This window comes from Callospermophilus lateralis, chromosome 7 (assembly GCF_048772815.1).
Source record: "Callospermophilus lateralis isolate mCalLat2 chromosome 7, mCalLat2.hap1, whole genome shotgun sequence".
Taxonomy (NCBI): domain Eukaryota; kingdom Metazoa; phylum Chordata; class Mammalia; order Rodentia; family Sciuridae; genus Callospermophilus; species Callospermophilus lateralis.
Window position 1 is genome coordinate 59,763,684 of NC_135311.1, and position 23,447 is coordinate 59,787,130.

A 23,447-nucleotide genomic window follows, 5' to 3' on the forward strand; every position below is an offset into this window, starting at 1 on the left:
AACACTCATTGTGTTCTAATACCATACTTGTACTATGTATTATTTCAGTTTGCCTCTGCTACACTCATTTAATGCTTTCACTAGAATGCAAATTTTGAAAACAGAAGCATTATTATTATTCTGTGTCCCTGCAGTACCTAGAAGTGTTCAAATAGTGTAATGAATGAATTATCCAGGATGTCAATGAGAAGCAGAATCCTTCTAGAAATATGAAATATACATGGCAATTACTTAAGAAGGGCATGAGAAAATCTGGAAAAGTGGGGAAAACAGGAAGGGTATTCACGGAAAGAGCAGGGAAACAATGCCTCTTCTAAATTAAAAATAAGACCAACAAGTGAAATAAATAAAAAGGATTAGAAATAAAAGGTTAAAAAAATCTCAGGGGGAAAAAAATCAAGAATGTCATCCAAATAAAATGTCCTATCTGTATCTTATAATTTTGTGGAGTATCTTTAGAGTTGATAGCAGAAACAGCAGTAATTTACTTCTTTAGAATTTTTTTCTTTGTTTTAGCCATCCCATATAAAATTATCAACCCTTAAAGACAAATTTCTTCAAAATAAAATCTACAATCTGATTGTATTTAAAACTATCTTCTGTATCCAAGGGCTAAAGTTGATTATCTCAGAATTCAAGGTATTTGACGTTAAAGTACTAAGTGTAGGGTGAATATAAGAGAGGATTTTCAAATATCTGACAAGACTGTCATGGGCAAAGTAAAGGAAGGTAGATACAAGATTAATAGAAGAAATTTCTTAAAACTACAGCTGAGAACAATATAATAAGTAACACAATGACTTAGTTTAAGAAAGATCATTAAGGGCTGGGGTTGTTCAGTGGTAGAGCACCTGCCTAGCACATGTAAAGCACTGGATTTGATTCTTAGCACCACATAAAAATAAATAAAATAAAGGTATTGTGCTCCATCTACAACTAAAAATAAAATTTAAAAAATCTGAGAATCTAAAAAATAAAAAACTAAAAGAAAGAAGATTAAGAACTTCATGAAAAAATTCTACGTGGGATAGTCAAAAGAATGCTTATGAATAACATTTTTGTCATATAGTAATGGCATATTATTCAGAACATGGTCAATAAGTAAGACCGAATTGATGTAATAACTTTAATCTTCTACTGTTTACATTATGGCTGCAGTCCATAATACTTCGTAAGTACTCAACTACCCCACTTCTTAGAAACTGGTATATACGTATCCTCATGACTCTTTTCATTGGGGTTTCCTTTTAGGAAAGTACTTAATTGCCTACATCACATTAGTTAACTGAAAATAGCCTTAACTAAAATTTATGAAAATACCAACCAGTATTTCCATTCTTTCTAAGCTCTGAAGCTACTGAAAGGTTCAGTTAAAAAAAAAATTAGCAACAGAATCATTGATGAATAGTGAAACTCTTGCATAGCCTCAAATTTATTAATATCTAAAAGACAACAATGAACCTTATTTCCTTAAAATATATAAGCTTTACCTATATCCATTTCAAAAGCATATATGGTACTATTACCTAACTGCTACATTCTAGCATTTGTAGTTCTAGCATTTGTCTAGCATTATAGTTCTTCTTCTCATTCTTCCAAAATGAGGAAATATAAAAGCACACATACAACAATGTTCAACAAAAAGGTGTTTTTCTGTACATCTTATAGAATCATATTCAAAATGACTAAATATGCACAGACTACACATATACACCTATATGGGAAAAAAAAAACATCTAAAGGATGTTAACTCTTTTACTGAATAATTCAGTCATAGATGGAGGCTATTTTCTTTTCATAATTAGCTGTTAAGAAATAACCTACTAGTGTTTACTAAGAAAATTTCATACTTTCTGGTTTTTATTTAATGGGAATGAATTTCTTTGAGAAACCTGTCTAAATTTTAATTAACTCTGTTTAGTCCTTTATCCTCTTCCCTTCCATTTATGGGCAGCTGAGGTAGGATAATTACATACAATAATAATAAAATTTTAAAATAATAAATGAAAAAATAAAATTGTTCACTTCTAGGCTAAGATCACCATCTCAACCACTCTAGGGCTACCAGAAACTGGGAACAATGAACAGATTATGAAATTTAAAGCAGACATGGGAAAGAATCAATGCTTTACCCATCATAAACTGTTTTAAATATTTAACCAAAAATAAAAGCTGGACATAATTTGTTCCATTTGAAATTAGCAGGTAAATAGTTATAGCTTATGAAGGAGAGTTCTATTTTATATTTTCAATTAATCTAGAAAGAATACATATAGTAGAGCGAAAAATCTTCACACCTGCTTTTTGGTATAATAAATTAAGGCAGAAACCATTAGTGAACACTAAAAACACCAGCAGAAAAAATAATGAAAGGATCAATGTGGCTAACAGAAACTACAATATTTGTTTTTCTTTGGGGGTGGGGGTGGGAGTGGGTTGAATCCAGGGGCACTTAACCACTAAGCTACATCCCCAGCTCTTTTTACTTATTTTTAAAAATTTTGAGACAGGGTCTAACTAGGTTTCTGAGGCTGGCTTTGAACTTGCAATTCTCTTGCCTGGGCCTCCTGAGTAGCTGAGATTACAAGTGTGTACCTGCCACACCCAGTACCACAACCAATCTTAATGCATCACTAAAATTGCTAAAAGTGGGTAACCAGCTGTTATATGCAACTTACTGAGACAAATATGATGAACCACAAACACCATTTTTGCTAGAATTTTTACCAGAATCTGAATGTAACAGTTTTTGGAGCTAACTCCCAGTTTACCCACTTCAGCAAACAGAGAAACAAATTAACATGATACTACAAAGAAACAGACCAATTTAAACTATGGAACTTCCAGAACAGTAACTAAGTTATTTCATTAAATCAATGGATCTGAGTTGGAAGCAGAAGACTTAAAAACAGAAAATTTTAATATGGCTAGGTATATGGTAATATTAAGAAGTCATCTGTCAATTTTGTTAAGTGTAATGATCATATTATGACTAAAAAAATGAAAAACTTTTTTCTATAGCAGTAATTTGCAACTCTCACTACACAGGAAAAGTCTTGGGATCTTAAAAATACTAATGTCCTGGACCAATGCCTCCCAGTGATTCTCAGTGTGTGGGGCAGGGCCTAGTGATCTTAATATGCAGCAAAAGTTTGATTAACACTAATTAAGGGCTATTTACTTTAATTTAAAAAGGTTTACTTTATCTCTTTACAACTGTCATCAGATCGCCAACAAAAGTTTTCTTTATCTTTAAGACTATATGATAATAATGGCTATTATTTTATTTAAAGTACACAGAAAATGCTAAAGGAAATATTCTTTTGATGTTTTATATACCCTAATTTTTAAATATAGACAACACGATCATGAAAAATTACTTCTGGCAATTTTCCTAAAAGTGATCCACCCCCTAATAAATTAACTACACTTTTTAACATAACAAAATGATCATTATAACGATGTCTTAATTTATAATCTCAAGGACTTTTGACCACCTTGTTCTTTGAAACAGAATATGTGAATGACTAATAGTCTGCCAGATTTGTGATTATGCATTTAGATGTCAGATTTCTAACTAATTATAAAGCACTGTCTCCATTCTTTGGATAAATTACATTTTCTGAGTTACTGTGATCCTAGCACTAAAGAAAAAACTAAAACTAGGTATAAATAGTAGCCTTAAGAAATAACTGTTTAAAATAAAATTTGTAATACTGATTTGAAAGTAAAGAAATACAGTCAAGAGGCTAGAAACACACACATACACACAGTGAATCTGCTTCTGAATATTTAACAAGAGTTATCAATTTATATTTGTGTCTGCAAATGGACAATTTTCTGTTGATATGAAGTATTTAAGGAGATACCAAACAATGAACGTAAATCCTTAATACACTTTGTAAGAACTACATCATATTCTAACAGGAAGAGTCCAGACAACTCATTCAGGAATTGTAAATATCAAATAAGTATCTAAAATTTGCAAACTTGGGCTGGGGGTTTACCTCAGTAGTAGAGTGCTCACCTAGCATATGTTAGGTGGTTCTGGGTTTGAGCCTCAGCACAAAAAAGAAACAAACTAGTTCATAATACAAATTAAACAGATACTTTCCTATCAAATTAATATAATATGGAAACAGAATAACCATTCATTTTGGCTTAAATTAATACTGTCCTTCTGGGAAGAACTTTCCAACACCATCAATAGATTTTAACAGTTTCTTTGACTCAATAGTTCTTGTTCTAAAAATCCAATCTAAGGAAATAATTTGGAGGGCAAAAAGTCCCATAGAGGTTGTTTTAGTAAAGTACAAAAGTAGACTAATTTACTTTCAAAAGTATGACAATTCAATACAATAATGTATAGATATAAAATTTTTATTTTGTTAAAGTTCTAATTAAAATTACAATTTCTAAAAAACACAAAACTACAACTACAGTATGACTTCAATTTTCTATAAAAAAGTATTTTCACAGGTAATATCAAAATATGAGGGATTATATCTTATAAACATCAATACTAAAGAGTCTATGATTTGATTTTTAAAGTACAATCACTTACTTTCAAAGCAATTTGAGAATGCTTACAATAAAAACTCCTGTTATAAAAAGATACAAAACCATTAAAATAGGCAAAACATGAAGGTATTTAGGAAAGGTGAATTCACCATGTTTTCACCACCAAATGTTTTCCTTTTTCTTATCATACAGAAATGCCAAAACAAATTATGCTATTAAAAAAATTCAACATAGGACTGGAAGACACTAGACAAATTTATTAAGAACTAAGCAACGGGGCTCAGTGGCAGAGCACATGCGTACAATATTCAAGACCTTGCGTTCCAAAATAAAAAAAGTAAAAAACAAAACAATAATAACAGCAACAACAAAAAAAGAACTAAGCAACTTAGCTCAATGGTAGAGTGTCTGCATGATATACTTAAGGCCCTGGGTTTGATCCAAGGCACTGTGTGCAAAACAAAAAACCTGAGACACTTACTTGCATTTAATGCAAAAACGTAATACACTAAAAAAATGAATATGAGCATGAAGTATGAAGTAAGATAGAAGGTAAATTGTGCTAGGGTTTTGTTATCTTCTATAAAAAAATATGTATTATTTCTTTAAAAATTCCACCCTAGATCACAGGGGTGGGGGGTGGGGGTTGATGAATTCCCTAGGAGAACAATCAGGTAACTTCTAAATACAACTTACTCAAAAACCAAACACATCCAGCATAACCAAATGGGCAAACACATAGATTCTTAAGAGTCCAAGGAAATGATTACTATGGTTCATGCTTAATGCTAGATGGGAGTTTCTTGGTATTTTATCCTTAAATTGTTTCTTTAATGAGTTGCACATGAATTTTTAAAATTTTCAGAAACCACAAAATCTTAGTGCTAACATCTCCTTTATTTGACTATTGTAAGGATTCAATAATATAGCTGCCAAGTGCCTGGCAGAATGCCTAAGACCTAGAAACTACTAAGTAAATGTTGATTCTATTTTCTTCTATAAGTTAATATAAATTATATCAGTAGAATTTAATAACAGATAGTAAGAATTAAAAACAAGAGTCACGTATCATTCACTGTCGTCTCAATCTTGACCTTGTCTTTAAAAACTGTATACTCCAAAATAGTCATGTTATTAACTTGCAAGCCCAACTGAAGGCTTCAATTCAACTAGGCCCATATAGCAAGAGATATTCTGTATGGAAAGAGTGTTAGCAACCTAAAGTTTCTATTACAGCCATGATAAATACTGTGGCCTATGCCAGACACATCAGAAAACTGCAAGGGTCATTTGTTTGAAGTCATCAGAATCACCTTCAAATATCAACTGCCCATTTGCACACTAGTTTCTCATTTCACATACGTAACATTTATGCATACATACTTACAAATGTACAGCATTATTATTACAGCTCCATAGCAAATAAATATTTCCAAAAATCACTTCATTATAAGATTCTTTAAAATGACTTTGTAAAATGATGGACATAAACTAAACTCAAGAGTCAGTATGTCAACCAAAAATCTTGGATTGCATATGGAGGAAAAAAAAAGTGATTTAAAGTAATGTTACAAATACCAAAACAATCAATTTTCCAAACAGCTAACATTCCATCTGAGCTGTAAACCACTATGTTCATCTTACTTACAAAAATAGCATTTTCCCTTATTTTTTTCTTCAACCTCATCAACTATCAGTTGCATATTTTCATACTGCAGTAGATGGCTTAAATCCATGGTAGACAAGATAAAATGAAAATAAGAGAAAATGCAAATAGCAAAATATATTTTAAAAATCATCATTTTTAAAATATGCTTCAAAAAACCTATACACCTACTCTAGTTACATGCTTTGTTTATTACCACATCACTGTTTCTATGCAGCACTAAAGTAAAACAATGTTTCCCTAAAGAATAGGAACAAGGGTCTTAGGCCTAGACTTAGATACAGAAAGTATGATATCAAATTTGAAGCATAAACATATTATTAAAACTCTATGATATTTTTTAATAAAACTTTTCTACTTTTGTTTTGGGAGAACAAACTATCCCTATATTAAACAAATAAAGAATACTTTTTCTAACAGCATTCATATGCCTTCTCATGTAAGAAAAACAATAGGTCATGAAACCTGACATAATTTGTTAAAAGTCCAAAATGAGGGATTCATTATACTTACTGGAATTTAAGAGGCACTGTCCCATTTAGCAAATGGGAGAAAGTGGAAGAGACAATAAAAATCATACCTAAAAGAGATGTTTCCTTGGCAAATGCTGCAGCAATAGCTGGGTCCAAGGCAGGCTGCCCATCTCCAGATGGAAGATCAGGTCGAGTATAATCCCTACTTTTATCATTGTTGTATTTTACATTCAAATTCACAAGTTTGGAAAAATCAATCCTTAGTGTACAGCAAGCATTATAAATATTCTGACCATCTAGGGCCTGTAAAAGTGAATAAAACACATCAGTGATCTTTAATAACATTTGCAAATTAGCAAAACAGGAAAAAGATGCAAATTTCAAACATCATACTGTGCTGTTCTCACTGTAAATGTATTAATTTCCACCAAGCACTATTTTCTTTAAATAGAATATTTTCACTAGAATACACATGTCCTGTAACAGAAAGAGTAAACATCTACAGCTGCTTAAGTACATAAATCTTTAATTCATTCACATATTCTCATTCTCTCAAAAAACAAATCTTTCCTTAATACACAAGATTGAGTTCTATATGATTGTATTTGCCAAGTTAAAAACCTAAAAACTAGTTCAACAGAAATTCATCCATTATAAACCAATGGTGAAAATTCATCTTAAAGGGACTTTATACACGTTAGCATTTAAACTCCATTTGGGTTAAGGCACCTACCATCACATAAAAGTAGAAGCCACATGTCAATTTTACCAGTCATTATAATATAAATTAATCCAATACCCTGCTATAAAAGCAAACACTGAAAATTTACTCATGTAGTATTCATATAAAGAAAATATCAATCAAATAAATTCTAGAATGTATATTTCCATACAATATGTAAAAAATAAAATAAATGAATAACAAATTACTCTCAGGTTACTAGTTCAATAATATCAAAGAGAAAATGAGATCTTGTAAGATTTAGCTTCGAGTCATCTAGATTAATGTTAAAAGTAAAGTACTGACAAAAATTTACTGAATTCAAACAAAGTCTTTTGAGAGCTATTTCCAAGCAACATGGAATTATACTACCAAATTGTCAACAATAATTTTGCCAAGTGTTAGGAAGTCTTCTAGAAACTTTTGACATTTTCCTTGTAAACTTTTAGAAAAATCTTTACGTAGGTGGAAATTACACAATCATACCTAAGGTGTAAGAGTTGGGGAAAAACACAAACAAGAACTAAATTAAAACTGTCTGCACAGAGAAAAATAAGGATGCTTGTACACAGCAATCCAGGAATTTTCAGTAGCTAGCTGAAGTAATCATAAACAAAGTAGAAAGAAAAATCAAGTTAAAAAAAAATATGCAATCTCATTTCAAGCTCACATATTTACAATATCCAGGAAAGAATAGCACACAAGTAAGTCCTGTGGTTTAGCGACAGGAAATTCAGTTATCTTGCTGTAGCAAAGACTTTTGATAATAAAAGCAAGATACTCTGCAATAAGATCTTTCAAATGTACCAACTCACAATGACAGCTTTGACAATAAAAAGAAACTATCAGGAACAAAATTTCATAGTGAATTTAAAATTTGATTAAAACATGGTCATCAAAATGCAAGAAAGGTGTTAAGACACAGAATGCATTTGAAACAGCACAATGAAACACTGCATGTAGATTAAAAATATGAAAAGTCCCAATAACATTTCCATTTTGTTTCAGTGTTTACTATTTATTTGTCTAACTTATTTTTATGAGAATGATTCTTGGGGGAATTTAACAAATATTCAGGGAAACCTTAAGCTCCAAATTGTTTAACTATCTTACTAGTTTTTAGCAAGTCAGGAAAAAAAATCAAAATCAAGAATATTAGGCTTATAACACTGATAAAATACTTAAGACCTTTTATTTACCAACATAAAATTCTAACAGATTATGCAGGAGGAGATCCCTAAATATTCTAAAACCATGGGTTTCATAATAAACCCTTCATTAATATGAATGTGGAATACATAAATAGTAAATGCTAAAAAGGTGAAATAGAATTAAACAGATGTCAAAGAGAATGTTTGTCTTAAAAAGTAGGAAAAGATAATTCCATTAGGTCTCTCAAAAAATTTAAATGAATGATATGCTTTTACTTCTGTAAACATTTCACTCTATTTTTAACTATTAGTAACCGAGGATATGTTCTCCAAAAGGAATAAATAGTTTAAAAGAATCCAGAAGTATACTAAAATGAACAAATGCATTACCTCTTTCAGTTAGGAATACTATTAAAGATATTCCTAACTGAAAGAGGTAATGCTCATGAAAAGCTGATTCTCATAACAAAAACAAACAAAAAAAGTCATTTCCTACTCATGTGTACTACAATTTAGCCACATAAAGTCCAAGAGAAAAGGAAACTATATCATGTCTCACTATTTCAAAAAACTGGGCTATTTTTTATGTATTAATTTTATTCCTCAAAAACATAAAAGCTAGCCAGGCATAGTGGTTCACACCTTTAATCCCAGTGTGGCTTGGGAAGCTGAAGCAGGACAATGGCAAGTTCAAAGCCAACCTCAGCAACTTAGTGAGGTGCTAAGCAACTCAGTGAGACCCTGTCTCTAAATAAATATAAAATAGGGCTGGGAGTGTGGCTCTGTGGTCAAAAATCCCTGAGTTCAATCCCCAGTACCAAAAAACAAACAAACAAACCATGATAGTTGCACTTTTTAAAGTCAAAGAAGCTGTATGTGGTGGTGCACACATTATCCCAGCAACTCAGGTGGTTGAAGCAGGAGGATCACAAGTTGGAGGTACTCAGGATCTTACCAAGACCTTGTCTAAAAATAAAAATTAAAAATTCTTAAAAAGAACTGAGGGTATAGCTCAGTTGTAAGCGCCCCTGGGTTCAATGCCTGGTACCAAAAAAAAAAAAAAAAAACAAACAACTGGCAAACCATACACTTACTGATCTAAGATCAGTGAACCCAATAAAGGTAAAACAGCAAATCATATTAGGTTGCATTTCAGTCAACTTGCTGAAAAAACAAATCAAGACAAATAGAATGTTTTTGATCAGAAGAACAAATCACATGCAGGAGAACAATTATCTATGAATGATAATAGGACATTCAGAAAGAAAGGAATTAAAAGTCAAGAAAACATCTTCAAAATACTTAAAAGGAAAATGGGGCAGAGTTTCTTAAAATATGTTATATTCAAGATCCTTCTACCTCAGCTTCCAGAGCCTCTGGGATTACAGTTGTGCACACGATCAGTTTCTTTTTGATAACTGGATTGTTAGTATGGCTTTTGATTACCAACTTAAATGTCAATGTTCAATAAATGTAACAGATACGAAACTGACATGGTATCCACCTTAATGTATAATCTGACAGAAAATACACAGACACTTAACAAATAATTATAAAAATCTAATCCAGGTGATAAAGAAGAACTTTCTGAGACAAGACTTCTAACCTGATACTTGAAAGAGGAAGATGAGCAGAAGTTAAGCATAAGGAGATAAAAAAGCACTAGTAGCAAATGAAATAGCAACTTGTAAACCTAAAGGATCCGAAAAAACAGCATATGCAAGCAACTTAAAGTTCAATAGAGCCAAAGAGATGGGAGATAAGACAGGAGAAGCAAGTTAAGGAATGATTTATAATCTCATAAGTTATGTTAATGACTTTAGACTTTATCCTAAAGGACAAAAGTCAATCACTAAAAGGCACTGAGAATAGAAGAAATAAAATTTTGAGACTATTCTCAGTACTCTGTGGAAAAATAATGGGTGTAGGGGAAGATGTCAAAGTGGTGAGTTTAGTCAAAAGACCAATAAGCAGAGATTTCTGAGAGGATGGCTAAGACCAGGGCTACTCAAAAAAAAGTCCATGAACCAGCAGCCCAAGCCACTCTGCATGAAGATAAGAAACTGTGTTATAATTTACATCAACATCAATAGTCGGCATACTGTAGCTAGAAGTATGCTGCTTTGTACTTAGGCAAAAGCCCCTAAAAGCCTCAGATATCAGTTCTCTGAAAAATACCTGTTTAGGTAACAGGAGAGCTGGAGACAATTGATCAGATTCAAACAGAAATTTAGGAGCTAGAATCAATATTTGGTGCTAGACTGGAAGAAAGAAGAATAATTCTGTTTTCTGGATTGCTGAAGAGACTCAATTTGGTACCTTATGCTGTGACATAGGAAATGCAAGAAGCAGAAGCTGAATATACTCATTTGAAAGGGTCCAATGGTCTACTGCATTCTTGGACTGGAGTCACTGAGAAAAGGTCTGAGCTAGAGAAAATGATATGGTATGCATAACCAAGAATGAGCTGTGAGAATAGATAAGGCTTTCAAGTCAGAAGGATGTAACAAGAAATACCCAAAGAGGATAAATCTAGGTGAGAAGTATTGAGAGACCAGTAGAGAAAATGTTAAAGACAGTGGTCTACTGTGTCAAATGTTACCCTCATTTAATACTGAATAATACGATAGGGATTTAGGTACTCTTAATGATCACTGGTGATACTCAGAAGACTAATTTGGGTAAACAGGGCTGAAATAAAATTACACTAGAAAAATAAAGAGGATATTCAAGTTGTAGACAGCAAAGACAGCTTATTAAAGAAGTCTAGTTATAAATCAAAAGGGAGAGGAGAAGCAGGGTGATAGTCGGAAAGGTATCTAGAATTATAGATGGAGAGTTACCTGAAGTTGGGGTAAATTTAAAATAGAAGAGGTTTGAACCTACTGGATAAAAGTAGCCAATACAGAGAAAATAAAAGGGAAAGAAGAGATGACAGTGCCAAGTGTCTTAGGAGGCAGTAGATTATGGGATCTGTTTTTTACTGATCTTAGGTAAAGAAATATCTATACCTTTTATTCAAAGAGAAAGATTGGTGCACATATAGATTTTTAAAAAATTAATTAATGGAGTTTCCATCAGATGCTTTTCTACAAATAAGTAAGAGTGAGTAAAGACACAGTTGAAGGGGAAATTTCTATCTGATATGGTCACTGTGAAAGACAACATTCTTCTTGAAGGAAAGAGATTTTTCAAGCAAGAATAGGTCTCTTTGTAGATGATGCTCATGAGTTTAACTGATAACAATTATCAGATAATACAATATTCAATGTTCTTTGAGTACAGCCTTGATGCAGCTATGAAGAATGTGCAGAAGTGAAGTTATCAAAAATTTTACCAAGAAGTCTAGATCATATAACAATGGGGCAAGAAAGCTTAGAAAATAAAGATGTTTTCCCTTCTTAAGTGCCATGGTAGTTCAATTACCAGAATATAGAATACATACTTAACAACATACTCACCTCCTCTCTTAGAATTAATTATAATTTTAGATCTTTGTAGAGAAGATATAAGTGAGTGAAGATAAACATACACAAACACCTGTGGTTTAATGCTTCTTATCAGCACACCAAAGACTGGTTAAATGAAAATCTCAAACACATAACATAATTGAGGCACTCTTTTTTCATGAAATTAAATGTAACTACAGATTACTTCAGACAAGATGCACACATATTTTTCCTGTAAGAATTACAGCCCAATGCACTAAAACTTCTAATCAAATCCTATTTCACTGTTTCTTTTGTTTGTTTTTCTTTTTATTGTTAGTTGTTCAAAACATTACAAAGCTCTTGACATATCATATTTCATACATTTGATTCAAGTGGATTATGAACTCCCATTTTTACCCCGTATACAGATTGCAGAATCACATCGGTTACACATCCACGTTTTTACATACTGTCATACTAGTGTCTGTTGTATTCTGCTGCCCTTCCTATCCCCTTCTTCACTGTTTCTTTACCAAATACTTTTCCTCTAGGATCAGAAGAGAATGGCAAATAAAATATTCCACATCAAAAAAATGTACACCATTTTAAAATATAATTAAAGTTGCAAAAAATGCTGTTAAAACCATGGCTTCTACATTGTCTCCTAATAAAAACATAACACTGATTTTGGTAACTCGATGTATAGAAAATATTATATTTTTTTATATACAATATACAATGTTGGGGGCGGGGTCAGTGCATGTCAAGAACCATTATTTTTGGGGAAAAAAGAATGATCATAGTTAACCTATGCCTTAAAAGGAAAGCACAGTAAGATGAGTTCACATAACCTGGGAACCACTGAGCGAGTAGCAACATATTGAATAAAAAGACTATCTGAAAAATGTCTACCTTACAGATTGTGTGTATTATAAGCAATTCACCTTTTTTATAAAAAAAATGATCTTGGCATCATTCTGTAATAAAGGAAGGGGAAAAAACCCTATTCTCTTTAAAACAGAGATTAATGGTGAGAAAAAAATGAGATAAGAGTACTTGGTAAACTATTATAATTATGCTATTATTAGTAGTACAGAGTTTCTGCTACCTAAAGCAACTCCCCAAATGAAACTGAGGATGAAAATACAATGAAGCAAAAGTCAAACATGGTCTGAGTTCCAAATAAATAATCTTGATCAAGAGAAGCACTGTAATACTAGAAACCATAATTAGTTTAAAAATAAGGGAAAGAAAGAAAATGAGCTAAGACAAAGGTATATAAAGATTTAATGGTTTCATAATGTATTTTTAATGGTTTAATTAATGGAATAATAATAATGAGAAAATATGGCACAGAAAGTTAAACAGACAATAAAATAGAATTAAGTAAGATACATGAAAAAGAAGATTTAGCCATTTGGAAGCAAAATATACTAGCATGGTAGTTTTCAATGGCAGGGAACATGCAGAAATTTATTTCTATTAGTAAATCTCTTCCCCTCCATATCTAACAATGCCAAACAAACAAACAAAAAAAAAGATATGAATTAAAGAGCAGAATCTATTTAAGAAATCTGTTTTTATTAAAAAAGGAAATCATTAAAAGAATATTAAGATATAATCTTAAATCAAAACTTATCACAGCATTTGAACTACATTTACATTATATATTTAATCCAAACTATCTCAAAATTACTTTGAAACTCCCATTGGAAACTACAAAAAATCTTGATAAAGGTGTGCATGCACAATACACTCCTATCTTCTCAATAGCACAAAACTTTGCACTTAAAAATGTAATAAAAAAAATTTTAAAAAGTGTAAAATAATTCAAGTCTATATAACTACAGTCATGATTATCTTTAAAATATACATTTTTATAATTATTAAGGTATCCTAAATTATGTTAATATTTTTACTATCTATAATGCTATATGCATTATTAAGTTACATAAGGATCAATATATTATGTTATATATGCATAGGTATATATCACAAATATTGATTTATAACACTATACATAGGTACATTATATATATATATAAAGCATATACATATTTTATGTATATGTAAATAATAAATATACATAGGGGTACATTATATATATAATATATACATATTTTATATATATATAAATAAATGAAAAAATACCACTAACTCAAAAGAAGCTCTAGACTTACTAGTTTTGCTTGTTGAGCATTTACTGGATCACCATACTGGAGCAAAGCTTGAAACTGGTTGTTTTTTGTAAATGTGATTATCTTCAATACAGCACCAAACTTCGAAAATATCTGTTAAAACATTAAAAGCAAAACATTTCTTCTCTACTATATTACTATTTCTTCTCTTTGTAGATAAGTATGTAAATTAAACTTACTTGGTGAAGAACATCAAGTGTTACAGGGTAGTACATATTGTCAATAATTATTCTAAGTACTGGACTCTGGGCTGGAGTCACTGCGCTCTCACTAACTGTGGTGCCACTAAGAGGAGTGTTTGCTGTCTGGACAGCTGTCACAGCCTGAAGCACTGCTTGTGCACGCTGAAAATGTAAAAAGAAAGTAGTTTTAAAAAGACGCCTATCATTTTCACTCATACTTTGTTACATGTTATACTATGGTCTGTCTGTAATTCACATATTCTACTGGTATTATTTTAAAAATGTTACTTAGGTTTTGGCACCAACATTGGACAAACAATCAAAAATAGGCAATATAACAGGATGTGATCTGATTTATATATACATATATAAACCAGAAATGGTTAACAAAAACTTTTCTTTAGGAAACAATAAAGCTTTAATCTAACATTATTCATTCCATAAAATAGGTACACAGCAAATCTCAACAAGAAAACTACTGGATTATTCAAAAAATTTGTTCTAACTCATAGAATATTATAAGACTCTGAGCTTTAAGTGTGAAAGATTAACATAAAAGTGAAAAAATACAGTAGTTTTAGGAAATCTGTCAAACAAATGTTCAATGCATTAAAAAAACCGTATATTATCACTAATATACCTTTTTCTATTACTCTGACAGATTTCTGATAAGAAAATAATTTCTTCCTACCTTATCCAATGTTAGAAAACACACACCAAAGTAAATAATTATTACACATAACAATGACAAATCTCTTTACATTAATTTATGGTTTGAAAAATCTACATTTGCAGATAAATCAGAATATAAACATACTACAGTGATAGATGAAATGGAAGGAGAACACAAAAGAATTAGGACATCAATAGGAATAAATAAGAATGTTCACTAATAAAAATAAGTAAGAATCCCTGAAATACTACCAGGGATCATGTTGCTTGAGACTTAAGAAGTACCAAATCTCATCTAGACAAACCTCATCATTTAAATTAAATAATGAACTGTGAACTTATATATATTAGCTCAAGTAACTCAATTAAAACCTGTTTTTTTGAGACATGGTGAATATTTATAATAGACACCCTAATGCTACTATGGAAAATATATTTTAAAAGGTTTCTAGAGTACTTAATTTTTCTAATTATTTTAAGTAGTTCACTGCAATATTATTTTCCTCTTTAGTGATCATGTTCTTAACATATAACGAGCACAAAATACCACAACTTAGAAAAGCACTAACATATACTGTTACAAATAATGAAATGCTTTTTAAAAAATAGGAATCAAATGCTCATAATATACAATTGAACTAAAATAAAAGGTGAAGTTTCTCTTGCGACTCACAAGTCTGTTTTCCCTTATCATCCCAATACCAAAATGATCTTGGGTATTACTCCAGAGATGGCTATCTACATATATAGACATATATGCATGCAACTATTTCATACTTTTTTCCTAATATTATTCATTGTTCTCCATCTTCCTTTTTTAGCCTAACAACTGTGTTCTCTTCTATCAGTAACAAATGACTTATTAGATGTTTATTTTTCTATTCATGCAATTAAGATGGCTAATCTAGATTTAAATGAACTTATCAAAACACTACATATACACAGAAACTAGGTGTGGTGGCACATGCCTATAATCCCAGCAACACAGAAGGCTGAGCAAGAGGTTTCCAAGTTTGAGACTTACCTTAGGAACTTAGAGACTCTGTCTTGAAATTAAAAATTAAAAGGGCTGAGGATATAGCTCAGTGGGAAAGTACCCCTTGCTCCAGTTCCCAGTAGTGGAGGGGGGAAAAATCATATACAGAGACAAGGACACTAATCCTACGAATGGTGCTCAATAAAATATCACAAACTGCACATCTCTGTAAAATAATTACCCCTATTTTTAAAAAAGGACATTATTAATGCTCTAGAAGTCCAACTCATGCCTGGTCACAGTTATATAAATGGAATAATACCATATATATTCTGTTTTCATCTGGCCTCTTTCAATAAACATTATTTTATGATAAACACCTATGTTTTGCAGGTACCAATAGCTTATCATTCTTATTGCCACACAGTATTCCAAAGAATAAATACACCAAAATTTATTCTATTGTTGCTGGATACTTAGATCACTTCCACCTTTGGGGTATTATATATAGTTATATGAACTTTCTTGAATGAGTCTTTTGTTTCACATATATAATAGGTTCTCTCAAATACATAACTAGGATTAGATTTACTAAGTCAAAGACATGCCTATGTCCAACTTTAGTGGGTACTCCAGGTTTTCTATCAATTTATATTCCACCTCTTGTATATTAGCTTCTCTACATTAACACCAATCACTTGATAATACATATTTTAAAAATTTTAGCCAATCTGGCATGTTTATGGTAGTATCTTACTGTGATTTTAATCTGCATTAAAAGCCCTCAAACCCAATCCACTATTTGTGGATCAGGGACAGCTTTCTAAAAAAAGAAACAGCTAGATTTAACAACTGGCCATGTAAAGTATGGAGTGAAAAATTGGTGCAAAGGCAAGCAGAGCACAATATTCCATGTATAGTTGAGAGCACAGTGGTAGTAAAGACTAAAATGAAGAGAAACCATGTCATGTTAGAGGACCTATCATTACTTTCAAGACAGAAGTATAGGAAAACAGATGGCCACAAGACAAAAAATATATATAGTAGTCACCTTGGAATAGATCTTTATTCATGAGAAGGACCTGCTGCAGGGGAATAACTTAGTTGGGCTTGTGTGCTTTAGAAAGATATGGACTTGGTTGTACTAGAAAAAAAAATTCAAGGAGGAAAAGAAAGTAGATTGGTAAAGAAACTGTTGTAATATAGCCAAGAGACAATAGTGTCTGAGCAATATATGTAGCAGGAGAGATGGCAAAAACTACCATATTTTACGGCCCAATTGTTGCCACTATAACCTTTGCATACTTGTTGCATGGTATAACTGTTGATCACTCTGATTAAAACGTAAATAGAGCAGCAATGTATTCACCAGTGGCATATGGATGTGCATTTGTCTTCTTGCGCACTGTGAGCCACAAGCCCAGAATTCTCAATGCACACACGTTGTCAGTATATTCTGAAAGCTGACTTGTGTGGTTTGTTTACAATGCTGCACTACTAACAGTAAATAAATTTTATATAAGTGGCATTGAGAACAGCATATCAGATAATGAAACCAATCAGCAGTGCAGAATCTTCAGACACAAGAGATTAAATTTCGTTAAGTACATACTTTGCAACACTGTAGTAAATTTTATCAAGTGTAATATTTAGACTGTAATGCACAAATCAGTAACAACTATGTGTTAACTTTCTTTTTCCCATGTTGGAAAAATGTTTGCTAAACTATCACAAAGAAATGATGTGCACCAGTTTGGACATATAATCATGAATACTGCATACACCCTAATCTTGCAAAGCCAGTTTAGTAATAGATAATTCTGAAGTAATACTGGCACAATTTTAAAAAGGTTTCACCTAATCGTCACACCCCTCTCTTATGCGAAAATAATTTGGCATAAAATCGGCAATGATTATGCAGTGAAATACAGTAGGTAGAAAATTAATAATGAACTGATAGGGTTTGGTAATTAATGAAGGATTGTAGGAGAATTTATGGTTAAAATATATTTCATTTTGTCTCTCTTCTATTAGGAAGCTCTAATTCCTGTAAGTGTATAGCAAATGAAACAAATGCAATCACTAAAGGCAAAGAAGGTCATCATTAGCTGAAAATTAAATTCCCCAGAAAAGGAAAAAGGAATGGAACCAAAAGGAACAGAAGACAGAGTAAAAACATAGCAATGAATGGATGACAATTACAGAAATCAGATTAAAACCAGACAGGTTTGCAGGAGAAGGGAAGAGAGTGAATACAAAAGGATTAATGGAACATCTAGCCAATGTACAAACAGCTAAACTCCTCTTTCCTCCTTTGACAGCCCCTACAACTGAAAAACAAAAATAATAACACACCCTCCCTTAAAGTCATCAGAAGTTCTAAAGGAAGTTTTGTTGGCTCAGATTAAATGCCTCTTTAGCACTAATGGTGGTGGGGATGGGGGAACCAGCTTAGTATTCAACTCCTCATTACTTTACCCTATGGGGAAAACAAAATCTATGCATTCTGAAATATGAACAAACAAAAGGTTTAGAGGAGAGTGAGAACAAAATAAACAGCTAACACTGAACAAGAAAGACAATTCAGTGTATACTAAGGTTTTTAAAAAATATTGTAATTGAAATTCTCAAAGAATAAGTCCTAAGATGCGACAACTACAATATAAAAAAGATTGAAGGACATTTAAAATTAAAACTATGACTTCAAAACAGTTTTTTTTTTCCCCACTCCCCTGAACAGAAGGAACTTTGCATTCTTTGTTCAGTCTAAAATAACTCTGACTGGAATAAGTGGCTTACTCCTTAACCACTTTGTAATTCAGTATTCCAATGTTCCTTCTCAATAGGCTTTCAGTGGTCATCCTATTTTAAATTACAATTTCCTCTCTCCCACATACATCCTTCTACAGACTCTTTATTTTTATTCTTTGTTCATTGCTTTCTTTCAATTTTTTTTTTTTTTTTAAAGCAAGAATGTGGTGCTGGTGGTATAACTAAGGGGTAGATAGACAGCTTGGCTAGCATGTGCAAGGTCCTAAATATGATACCCAGCACAGCAAACATAAAATAAAATAAAAATGTGTTCACAAATTATTTTAATAAAAATACTAATAAATTAGGATAATTAATTCCATTTTCAGAGCATATTAAATGAAATAAAACAGACACAGAGACACAAATACCACATGATCTTACTTAAATGTAGACTCTGAAAAAACAATTCACAAATGTAGAGCCAACAGTGCTACCAAGACAGCAATGGTATGGGAGGGTGTGAGGAGGTTCGTCTAAGGATACAAAGTCTCAGAAGGAACAGGTTCTGGTGATCTACTGTACAGCTTGAAAACTACAGTTAATAATAACATATTTTATGTTTCAGAATAGCTAAAAGAATGAATTTTAAATGTTTTCAGCACAAAAAAATGGAAAATATTTGAGATGGTAGATAAGTTAGTCTGATTTGATCATCCTAAAATGTATACATGTATCGAATCTCACATTATACTCCATAAACACTACATAATTATTATTTATCAATTTAAAATAAATAGTAAAAACAAATGTAAAAACTAAGTTAAAAAAATAAAGAACAGATATTCTTTTTGGTATATTTCGTGGTATTTTAGAAGTTCACTTCATCAGAAGGAATTAAGAGTTTATTTTGAAAATTAAACCAACAAAAACAGCTAAAATATTAGCCCTTTTAGGCAAAAACATTACAAGCTTATTTTTTGAAAACTATCAAGGGGATCTCAGGTCACTTTTTACAAAGTGATAAAAATTTATCAGGAATTATTTCCTGTTAAATTTTCAATAAAATAAGATATAGTGTATATTACTATATTTATATTACTCAACACAAAGGTATAATTGGCTGAAAAATATTTAAAAAGAAAGTTTTTACAGCAATCCTACATATATAGCATACAAACACATTTGTATGCTATTTTTGAACATAATTTTAAATAACATTTTCTGTACCATATTTTTATAAAACCAATAATACATTCATATATTTTTTCTTCTTAGGTTTTATATTCTAGGAAAATTATTAACACATCTTCAAAGGAATTTTTTCTATAAGAAATGAAGGTCTACTATAAAGAATCAAATTACCAAAGGCACTGAACATCCAACTTAAAATCTAAGCGGCAGTACAATTTATGCTAATAGTAAGTTCTATATCATAAACAGAACATTTGTATCTACACAAAATTTTAACTTGCAACAAGAAAAAAAAAAAACAAAACAAACTTCTAACCAGGGCATTAGAGGAATTTAAATAAGAATATGATATTTAATACTTAGGAATATTATGCATAAAAACACCTTAAAAATAATAAGAAAATGCCTACGGAAATATCTTCTGCATGGCTATAGATTTTATCTTCTTAAACATCTTCTGCATGGCTATACATTTTATCTTCTTTTACTTATGAGATTCTTAATACATTTGAAGCCATTTTATTTATGTACCCACATATACTCACTTGGTTTAATGTATTATCTGTCTTTAGTTCTTTGTGATTGGAGTACTGGATATAAATTGGTTGGTTCCGAAGATGAGGTGTCACAGCAGAATAGTAATTAACCATAGTAATAGCTGCTTCCTCTGTTGCCAGTTCCAAAAATGCCTGATAATTTAAATAGCAAAAAATAATATATATATATATATATATATATATATATATAATACTATGAATTAAACTCAAATAAATAATGAATTATAATTCAAATATCTATGCAATCTAAAATATAACCTTGATGTTAATTTACATGCTCTAAGAAGAAAAATTAGAAGTGTCTTACTGAAGTTTCAGTATACAATTAAAGCTAACCTAAGAAAGCATTTGCATACACTCTGCTGCTGCATTCTACTTTCCATAGCTCACAAATCTATTTCTATCAATTAAAAACTAAATAAAATATAAACATTTTCCAGCATCAGAATTCTAATGCTCCTAACCTAGAAAATATAGGAGGTCTCAAAGTAATTAAATATTGAAGGTTAGATTAATATCAGCTATAGACAGGAGAATATTAATTTTATAAATTCATCTAAATAGTATTTAGAAATTTTAAGACAAGATTTCCTATTTATTATACCTGACCCCTAATGCTGTTACACATGCTAAATGAAGAATATCCAGATTTAATGACTAATTTCCGTTAAATGCTACCAGATAAATATTTTCATTGGATAAACTTAAGGTTAAAACGCTACCAGCATCCCTACTGATTTCTGAAATCACAAAGAAAAAAATACAATACAAGAAATACAATAAAAGAAATACTTCATTTGTATTTGCCACAACGTCATTCTGACTCTTCCTCAAAACCAAAGTGATAAAATGAGTTCAAAAGATAAAATCTGAAAATTGCTGTGACTCATTCATTTTTGCTATCTAGCAGTAGTTTCCCATATGCAACTACCAGGAAAAGTTAGAGGAATACATTTAAAATATTTTTTTTCAGAAAACTAATCCTTTTACTAAGTGACAGTTAATCAAAATTATAACAATATAATGAAATAAAAATTTGAACTGTAGGGCCACTGTTAAGTAAACTAGTTTGCTGAATAGTTTGTGGTTTTACATTTCATAAACCTTGAAAGAAATATACCTGGTTTTTTCCTTTCAGCATAAGGATGTTGGTTACCTTACCAAAAGGTAAGCCTAAAGCAATAACTTCAGTTTCTGTCACTTCACCAGGTAATTTTCGAATATGAAGTACACGAGAAGGAGCACCATCCATTTTATCTTCTCCTTTAAATTTCTTACTATCATTACCATTGGCTGAAAAATATTTAAAAACACAGTCTTTACACTTAAGCGATTCCTAAAATTTCAAAAATTGGGCTTTCAATAAAATGGAGAAAACCATATCCATCAATTATTATTAAATAAAATTACGTTAGCCATTAAGTTATGATTGCTATTAAGTAATATTTCTGATATACATAGTAATACAGTGATTAGCCAAAATATAAAAATGCAATTTCATAAAGAATCCATACAATAACTAAAAAACAATTACTGCAATTTAGTCATCCTTTTGCAGACCAACACAAATATATCAGGTCCCCCTTATCTGAATACATTCCCAGATTCCCAGTGTATGTCTGAAATCATGGATAATACCAAATTCTACATATATCATTGTTTTTTTTCCTATGCATACTAACCTATGATTAAATTTCATTTATAAATTAGACATGATAAGAGATAAAAGAAAACAATTGTAACAAACTGAAATGAAAGTCTGAACTTTAGGGCCAAGTAAATTGTTACTAGAACACAAACACTGGGTACCTAGACAATCTTATGTCCAAGATGGCTACTAAGTGTCGGGATTAGCTCATACAATGTAGATACACTGAACAAAGGGATGATTCACATTTTGGGGGAGTAGGACAAGAGATATCATCACAGAACTCAGAATAGTACAACACTAATAACCTATGAATTTTTTATTTCTGGAATTTTCTATTCAATATTTTCAGCTGAGGCTGAAGCCGGTAAATAAAGCTATAGAAAGCAAAACTCTGCATGGGGTACTGATAAATGTGAAAAAAAAATGGAAAAAATTGGGTTAATAAAAATCAGGAAGTTCATAATTTTACCTGAGAAATTATACATTGTTAAACTTAGAAAATGTTCTACTAAACAATAGGATGAAAGGAGAGAATAAAATAAAAATGATTATGTAATCAATCCATACCATGAGACTCTCCTAATTTGTTATTATCACCATACAATCTATGTATTTAAATATTTTGTGACTATTAATATCAACATACTGTAAATTACTCATGAACTCAAATATCAACATACTATAAATCACTCATGAACTCAGTAACTAAACTTTAAAGTAAACTAATATTTCAATCAATAAATTATTTCCTTGCCTTCATTTTAAAGCTCACAAAAAGTAAAAATCTCTAATTAAGATGCCTATAAAATAGGCAAGGTTTTATGCAGAATCATCTGAAAAGATGTGCACTTTACCCACTAAACCAGATCAATCATTAATCATCTTCTAGGTACTCAAGAATAATTGACATTTGAGACTCTAACCAAAATTAGGACACAAACCCCTAGCTTTTTTTTTTTTTTTTTTTTTTGTATTCCGCATTGAACCCAGGATCATTTGCCACATCCCTGGCCCTTTTTATTTTTTGAGAAACTGTCTCCATTCAGAAACATACATGCATACTCTATTTTGTATCAAATTTTATGTATTTCATCAAACTCCCCCCAAACTTGCAATACCATCTAAAATAATATAATGTACATTCAGAAGTTATCAATAAAATTCTGAGATTACCTTGATCTGTCCTCAAAATTCATTTACATACTAATTCTTCAAACATTTGCTGAGTATAAAAATATGTTTAGAACTGCTTTAAGCTATGGAAATACAGCTGTATAAAAGATGAATACAATTCCTATAAAAG

The 23,447-nt window shown here is 31.0% G+C and overlaps 1 protein-coding gene across 4 annotated transcripts in view; it reads right to left on the minus strand.

Moving 5' to 3' along the window:
* Ptbp2 (polypyrimidine tract binding protein 2) overlaps positions 1 to 23,447 on the minus strand; it is a 69,794-nt gene that overhangs the window by 16,762 nt on the left and 29,585 nt on the right. For all 4 annotated transcript variants that reach the window (XM_076863444.1, XM_076863443.1, XM_076863442.1 and 1 more), the window contains exons 4-8: positions 21,614 to 21,786; positions 20,482 to 20,625; positions 14,341 to 14,505; positions 14,144 to 14,254; positions 6,768 to 6,963 (exon numbers count right to left, since the gene is read on the minus strand). In XM_076863444.1, the coding sequence (XP_076719559.1) occupies positions 6,768 to 6,963; positions 14,144 to 14,254; positions 14,341 to 14,505; positions 20,482 to 20,625; positions 21,614 to 21,786 (789 nt within the window). The remainder of the gene's footprint in view (positions 1 to 6,767; positions 6,964 to 14,143; positions 14,255 to 14,340; positions 14,506 to 20,481; positions 20,626 to 21,613; positions 21,787 to 23,447) is intronic.